The sequence below is a fragment of the Barbus barbus genome, assembly GCF_936440315.1.
Source record: "Barbus barbus genome assembly, chromosome: 45".
NCBI lineage: Eukaryota > Metazoa > Chordata > Actinopteri > Cypriniformes > Cyprinidae > Barbus > Barbus barbus.
The window spans coordinates 23,976,967-23,985,868 of NC_136723.1; the positions used below are offsets into that span (position 1 = coordinate 23,976,967).

The following is an 8,902-nucleotide window of genomic DNA, read 5'->3' on the forward strand; positions in this document are numbered from 1 at the left end:
CTTTGATGTCCATATGCTTTTAAATAAGACCTCAATTTGTCGCTGGAAAACTGTGCTACCTGTTTGCCTAGTCCTCAGATGTTCTTACTGCTGCTTTAGAGCTGCTTTTGTGTTTGCATTGGACATCAGGTGGTGTTTGGATCATGGATTTCCAAATGATTAGATAGCAAAGATCCCCTAATAATATACACATACACATGACCTCCACAAAACCCCTCTCCAGATGCATGGCCGTCATTGTCTCTACCACAGCAATTTCTGATAGGGACAAATTATGACTCCACAGCCCACAAGGCTTCACTCGTTCATCTTGTGAGCTAAGGCCATCGATTTTGTGCTGTCCCCTCACAGATAAATCTGCAGCGGAGGATGAGGGTGACCGGGCTGATAACACAGGGTGCCAAGCGAATCGGAAGCCCAGAGTACGTGAAATCATATAAAGTGGCGTACAGCGACAATGGGAAGGCCTGGAGCATGTTTAAAGTCAAGGACACAGACGAGGACATGGTAAGACGGGGCACGCTGTTCGTTCCAGATGAGATGAGAGAGCCTGAGGGGGATTTTTTTAAATTAAGAAACTGTCCGCTTAAGAAGTACTCCTGCCCTTTTTTTCAGTTTTTTTTTAATCAGTCAGACTCTTCTTGTTTTAGATATCTGTGAGAAATCTTCCTTTAATGTGGATGAGAACTACTTTATTACTTTTACATAGCATTTATTATAACTTCTTGAAGTCTTTGACAGCTAGTTCATGTTTTACAATAATGATAAATAAATGTACATAATGATTTGAGTTTAAATTATATCATTAAAATGATAATATAATATTAAATAATTAAGATGCGTGTTCAAACTTTTGTGGGTCGTTACAGTTTTTTATGTTTTTAAAGAAAGAAGTCTCTTATGCTCACCAAGGCATACAGGAAAAAATACAGGAAAAACAGTATTATTTTGAATTATTATTACAATTTAAAATAACTGTTTTCTATTTGAATACATTTTAAACCACAATTTATTCCTTTGATGAAATGCTGAATTTTTAGTATTATTACTCAAGTCTTTAGTGTCACATGATACTTCAGAAATCTTTCTAATATGCTGATTTGCTGCTCAAGAAACATTTCTTATTATCAATGTTCAAAAAACAGTCATGCCGCCTAATATTTATGTGTAAACCATCATATAATGAATAGAAAGTTACAAAGAGAGCATTTATATGAAATGGAAATCTTTTGTAACACTACTAATGTCTTAAATGTCACATTTGATATTATACTCTTATACCTTTTGTTCTTTAGTATTTTGAATTGTTTTAGCTTTATTTTTTATATTGTTATAATGTTTTTCATTTACATGTTAAGTTTAGAAATTTTGTTGTATGCATTTGTAATTTTTATTTAATTTCTTTATTTTTAAAATGTGTATAGGTAGTATTTATAAAGTTTTAGCTTTTAGGTTTGGATCTGTTTTTAGGTGTTTTAATACTACAATTGATTGCTTCTGCTGTCCTCATTTGTAAGTCGCTTTGGATAAAAACGTCTGCTAAATGACTAAATAATAATAATAATAATAATTTGATCAATTTAATGCATCCTTGTTGAATAAAAGTATTAATAAAAAAATTAAAAATACACTTAGTGGATGAAAGGTAGTGTACAGGTATATATTTTTAAGCATTTTTGCAATTTTCGTAATAGCAAGTTTTATGTTACTTTACTGCAGATATTCACTGGAAATACTGATAATAATGCCCCCTCGGCCAACTCCTTCAGTCCACCAATCGAAGCGCAGTACATCCGCATTTACCCACAAGTCTGTAGGAAGCACTGCACACTGCGAATGGAGCTCCTGGGCTGTGAGCTCACAGGTCTGTGTTTTGAAGCGTACTGTATTCGTCTCCAACACAGTCCTGAGTTACAATTATGTTTACTCTTGCGATTGTATTTTTCAGGATGCTCAGAGCCCATGGGGATGAAGACCGGACATATCCAGGACTATCAGGTCACCTCCTCCAGTGTGTTTCAGACCCTGAACATGGACATGTTCTCCTGGGAACCATCCAAGGCCAGACTGGACAAACAGGGCAAGGTCAATGCATGGACATCAGCCCTTAATGACCAATCCCAGTGGCTGCAGGTGAGACAGATATGAAAAGTGTGGTTCAAAGGTTGGTGGGTGAGTTTTTTTTTTAAAGCGATTAATACTTATATTCAGGAAGGACATTAAATTGTTCAGAAGTCGCAGTGTTTATGCTATCAGACATTTATAATGGTATAAAGATTTCTATTTCAAATAAATGCTGTTCTTTTGAACTTCCTATTCATCAAAACATGCATCACGGTTTCCACCAAAATATTAAGCAGCATAAATGTTTTCAACATTGATAAGAAATGTTTCTTAAGCATCAAATCAGCATATCAGAATGATTTCTGAAGGATCATGTGACACTGAAGACTTGAGTAATAATGCCAAAAAAAAAATCCCCTTTGCATCACAGGAATAAATTACATTTTTAAATATATTCAAATAGAAAACAGTTATTTTAACTTATGATAATATTTTTACTGTAATTTTCATAAAATAAATGCAGCCTTGGTGAGCAAAAGTTACACCAAACCCAAACTTTTGAACAGCAATATATATATATATATATATACACACACATAAATTATTATTGTTATATATCAGCCCAACCAACTAGTGCCTAAATCTCCTCTAAAGCACATTAGCTAGACCAGGCTGGAAGACCAGCAAACCAGCTCAGAGCGGTTTCAGGTATTTTTCAACTATTTAAAAACTAATAATTGATTGATTGTGCTCCAAAAGACTAAATAGATCAGGCTTTCTCGCTGTGTTTAATTCTGGGTTATCATCATTTTTAACCCAGAGTTAAGAACACTATTAATCCTGATTTTTGAAGCTCTGCTCTGGAAATGTGATTCCAAAGGTGCTTGAATACTATGCCGAGTTATTTTATCGTGAATTAAACAATGCTTGCCTCATTAAATATTCATAACTTAGTACAGCTGTAGAAACTTTCCTGTTCAGGTTCAGCCTCTGAGTGAGTTAAAAATGTCAAATAGTGATGGTGTTCAGAGTGATAAACAGACAGTATTATTGTTAAGACAACCAGAGAATATTTACGTGGTGATTTTGGGATTTCTAATTGGGCACCAAATAGGTTATACCATTTCACAAAAGTTATTTCAGCCAATGGGATCATTTAGGGCTCCAAGTGGGCTGAATTTAACCCAGGGTGGTGACATATGGTATCAACCTTGCTCAGTATACAATTTTCCATGCCACATAAATACATTCATCCTCATACATTCAATACACTGCAGGATACTCTTTCATTTCTACATATACACCCGCACAGGTCAGCTACTGTACCACCAAACATCACTAATCTAATTAAACCGGTGGGCTGCGCATTGTTTGCCATTATAACGGACTGTAAATCTGAGCTTATTCTCAGACCCGAGAGCCGTGATCATTAAATGGCTGAGTCTGCTGCCATTGAACTGAGATCGGGAAATTGGATCCGAGAGAACAGGCTAATGTATATATTATATTACACCTGCACGCTTGCAGAGCCGAGCCCGGCCGCTCAAACGCTCCTCTGAGATTGCAGAGCTGCTGTGAATGCCGATCACGTCGGCCTAGGTCAGAAAGCAGAACCTGAGTCCTCATGAAAGAATAATACAGCGAGAGAGAGAGAGAGGCCGTACTGACTGCACAGTTGTGTCCTATTCACAATATAGGAAACTAAATAAAAATATTCATAAAACAGCTGTAGATTTTAATAATATGCCTAAATGTTATTGTTTAATATGAATTATCTATGCTGTAAAAAGTGATTTTTCAAAGTTGTAAATAAAAACAAAAATTGCTGGAGTAAGTTTAACAAGAAAATACTATTTTAGTCTTTCTACTTCTAAATTTCATATTTAATTCAATGCGTTATTTGCCATTTCTGTCTAATTATTTGTGGCATTTACTAACAATTCCTGAGTAAAAATTATTTTTACATCAATTGTTTTTTCAGTGCATAAATGTTATCAAATAAGGTACTTCCAGAAACATTCAATTATATATTTAAAGTTTAATATTTATTCAAACTAATGTTTTTCCCAACTAGTAGACATAATTCTGTAAACTAATTTCAATACTGTAAAAACAATTAACAATACAATAATAATATTTTTAAATAAAATATATAAAAATAATAAAAATTTTAAAAAAGTTTTTTTTAATGAGAATTTATTAAAAAAATAATGTACAAATGTGCTTATTGCACTTTTAAGTATGTTTCATCATATTTAATCATTTTAATTCACTCAATGATGTATTAAATAATGAGAATTATGATGTCATCATTTTTAGAGTTCTGAAAACAATATAGTGTGCTGTGTAATTAAATTCTGCTTGGGTTATGTTAACTACTTTTAGTACTTTAGTTTAAAATAATTAGAATTATTATTATTATAATTAGTCACATGATCAAATAATTTGAGTAATTATGCCTAATTAAGCATAAATAGTCTAAATTACTGTATTTTTTATTGTTTTAAGTACATAAGTATTTACATAAACACGCCCTGTGGGTGTGGCCAATTCAATTCATGAATAGAAAAAAAAAAAGACAAATTCAGAATTTTGCCAACCCTAACCATGCAGAAATGCATTTCGCGAACTTAGAGAAGCATACTGTAGTTTCAAGCCTTGAGGCATCATGCCATCTTATTTTCATGAGGCACGGATTATTTTAATAAAAGCCAAGTTCATTAATCAGGACTGGCTGTTTTAGCAAAAACAAGAAGCTCCAGAGCAGTTAATTACAGCAGCCTTGAAATCCTGTAATACCACTAAAGTAATAGACTTTCAAAATTCAGTGGCCTGAAGATGTTCCTGCAGTGCCAGTGGCGCTGATTAACTCCGGTCCTCCGAGGGGAAGGGTTGTGATTTAGTCTGAAGTCCATCATTCCATGAAGGGCAGTGAATTCCAGCTGTATAACAGGTTGAGAGACAGTGCCACCAAAGCAGGTGTAAGATTTGTTTTACCTTCAGACACCTTTCTCATCATTTGCAGAGGCATAACCTACTTTACAATGACACTTTTAGGCATGAGCAGAGCTGTCTACACTGCAAGCGCCTGATGTCGGATGCCCCGTTTCTATTTTTGCACAGCTACTCCTGCGGTTTTCCTTTTTCCTTTTTGACACTCTTTACGATGGAAGTCCATTTCCACCATGGGATATATGTATATTATTATTATCTTGCAATTCTGAGAAACATTAAATAAATAAAATTGTGCAAAAAAAGTCAGTTCTGAGAAAAGAAATACGAATTTCATGACGTTAATGTGCAATTCTGAGAAAAAAATAGGAACTGTGAGATATAAACACAACTGAGTTTTTGTCCGACAAACAAACCAGACAGTTGAGTAGATTAACGTCGGTGGACTTGAACTTGAAAATGTGAATTGATGTCTTTCTGCGGTTGAAACAAGATACCTTCTGATGTTCATTCATGTTTATTTCATGATATAACTAGTAAAGAGGAAGAGATAATCGTTCATGTGCCACTTGAACTGAGGCACTACAGAGATCTGTCACGACACATTATGGTAATTATTGTTTGAATTTCTTTAAAAAATGACATTGACAAGAGAAATGACATTTTGTTTCATATCTAACGTAACCTGCTCTGTCTTGTCTGTCAGCATGTTGTCAGTCTGCTCTTTGCTCTGCGATGTATTTTTCACTGCGTGAGAACATGAAAGCACCATGGCTTGTTGGACATAGCAAAAGTGACGAAGGGGGTGTCAATTGTGAGAAAAAGTCAGAATTGTGAGATGAAAAAGTCACATTATTATTTTTTACATTTTTAAATAAATAATTGTGAGATATAAACACAAAATTGCAAGATGTAAACTCAGAATTCTGAGAAATATAATATAAACGCAGATTAGCAAGATATAAACTTGAATTGCGAGAAAGTCAGAATTCTACGTTTATGTCTTGCAATACAGAACTGTGATATAAACACAGAATTGCGAGGAAAAAAAAGGTCACAATTACCTTTTTATTTTTTTTATTCTGTGGGAGCTTCCATAATCTTTTCCATGAACTGCCATGTTTTGTTTTTGTGGAGGGCTCTTAAAGATGTAAAATGTACTTCTACAGTAATATATGTGGGCTTGAATGCATTGTCTGCTGTTTTCTTCACAAAACTCTCTCTCTCTCTCTTTATCACCAGGTGGATTTGCTGATTACCACCAAAATCACAGGAATTATCACCCAAGGAGCCAAAGATTTCGGGCATGTGCAGTTTGTTGGTTCCTATAAAGTGGCGTTCAGTAATGATGGAGAGAAATGGCTCATATATCAGGATGAGAAACAACAGAAGGATAAGGTAGGACACTTGCTGTGTAGAGGGAGATGCCATCATTTTTTATGAAAGTATTTAGTATTTATGAAGTATTCTAAAGTATATATTTAAATGTCCATCTATTCCTACTGATTATAAGGAATAGATGGAGCTTCTCACACAGACTCTGTGAAGGACATGACATCAGCATTAGCCGTGAGAAAAATTTCAACGTCTCAGCATTTTTATGACAATCTCCCTCCTTCAGCTGAAGAATCACCTTCATGCTTTCCATCCGGAGCGGCAGCAGCTTTTCTCAGACACAAAACTCCAGCAAGGAGTCCTTCTGTTATTTCTATTTAAAATTCAACATTCATTAGACAGATACAACTAGACTGTGGTACATTTTCATTTATATGCATCAATATACAATACATAATAGATACATTACTACTCAAAAGTTTGGGATCAGTAAGATTTTTTTTTAAGAAATCAATTATTTTATTCAGCAAGGATGAATTACATTGATCAAAAGTGACAGTAAAGACATTTATAATGTCAAAAAAATATTTCTATTTCATATAAACAATCCTAAAAATAAGTATCATGGTTTTCACAAAAATATGAAGCAGCACAACTGCTTTCAACGTTGATAATAATAAAAGTTTCTTTCAGCAAATCAGCATATTAGAATGATTTCTGAAGGATCATGTGACACTGAAGACTGGAAAATTCAGCTTTGCATCACAGGAATAAATGATTACGATATACAACAATTATTTTAAATTGTAATAATAGTTTACATCATTACTGTTTTTACTTTAGTATTTAGTTATGTCTTCAATCAAATACATACAGCCTTGGTGAGCATGAGAGACATTTAAAAACATTAAGAAATCATGCCCACTCAATTTTAAATGGTAGCGTAGGCAAGTCATACAGATTTACTCATGTGGGTGAATTTTTGGTGGATTTTTCAGAATTGTCATTTGTTTGTGAATAATCCCTTTCGCTTTTTTCAGTCATATGAAGTGACGTGATCTTTTCCTCTCATAGCCCTTTCCCTGCTCCCTCAACACACACACACACACACACGTTGGTTTTTGTGGTTTATGGGGACTCTCCATAAGCGTAATGGTTTTTATACTGAACAAACTGTGTGTGCTATTGCCCTACACCAACCCTACACCTAAACTTAGCCCTCACAGGAGACTTTGTGCATTTTTAGATTTTCAAAAAAACACCATTTAGTATGTTTTTTAAGCCTTTTGAATTACGGGGACATAGGCAGTGTCCTCATAAACCAGTGAAGTGACATTCAGCCAAGTATGGTGACCCATACTCGGAATTCGTGATCTGCATTTAACCCATCCAACGTGCACACACACAGCAGTGAACACACACACACACACACACACACAGCAGTGAACACACACACACCGTGAACACACACCCGGAGCAGTGGGCAGCCATTTATGCTGCGGCGCCCGGGGAGCAGTTGGGGGTTCGGTGCCTTGCTCAAGGGCACCTAAGTCGTGGTATTGAGGGTGGAGAGAGCGCTGGACATTCACTCCCCCCACCTACAATTCCTGCCGGCCGGTGACTCGAACCCGCAACCTTTGGATTACAAGTCCGACTCTCTAACCATTAGGCCACGACTTCCCCACCTTCACCTTCATATTGTAATACCTCTGTCATACCCATGTCATTATACAATAAACCACATAAACATGCACACACACACACACACACACACACACAGTAAGGTCATGAGTGTGGTGGTTGGGGGTGGTTAGTGGTGTTGGCTGGGTAATCTACTCTGACAGCGCTGATAAGAAACAGTCTTCTGGAATAGATTCTCTCAGAGGACTAGTCTGTGAATGACGTGCTATTATAAGAGCTCAGGTTAAGGGTGTATGAAAGCCAAACGTCTGCTTTATATTTTACCGCCACATTATTGTGCACTTTTAAATGACATCAGAACACCTGATTCATTATTTTTTAAATTGCACATTGTCCTTCTGTGTCATTGACAGATCTTCCAAGGAAACTTTGACAATGAAACACACAGAAAGAATGTGTTAGATCCGCCGATCTACGCCCGATTCATCCGGATTCTTCCGTGGTCGTGGTACGGACGCATCACTATGAGGGCGGAGCTTCTGGGGTGTCCGGAGGAACAGTGAAACCGCGGCACACTCTATGACGGACTGTGTAAAAATAACATTTCTAATGGTGATCTTGTTTGGCCTGATTTGAAAATGAAAGATCTTTTGATTACAGTCGGTGATAGTGATGACTTTGAATGGATTTTTTTTTTTTTGCTCTGGAAATTGCTACAACTTACGATGCTTTTCAAATGTTACTGTCACAACTGACTACTTTATTTTAGAATATTATCAGAAATAGGTCAATTGAATTCACTCAGGTCAAAGGTCACATGCTAGAATAGTTCAAGTACATGATTTATGAATATAAGGAGGAGCTGAGAACTGTTGTTGCTATTCTTATAAATTTATGTATATTAACTTCT

General features: G+C 35.6%; 1 protein-coding gene across 1 annotated transcript in view; it reads left to right on the plus strand.

Moving 5' to 3' along the window:
- edil3b (EGF-like repeats and discoidin I-like domains 3b) overlaps positions 1-8,902 on the plus strand; it is a 30,649-nt gene extending 21,747 nt beyond the window's left edge. The window contains exons 7-11 of the mRNA XM_079407434.1: positions 352-507; positions 1,720-1,864; positions 1,949-2,133; positions 6,259-6,414; positions 8,406-8,902. Of these exons, the coding sequence (XP_079263560.1) occupies positions 352-507; positions 1,720-1,864; positions 1,949-2,133; positions 6,259-6,414; positions 8,406-8,555 (792 nt within the window). The 3' untranslated portion in view covers positions 8,556-8,902. The remainder of the gene's footprint in view (positions 1-351; positions 508-1,719; positions 1,865-1,948; positions 2,134-6,258; positions 6,415-8,405) is intronic.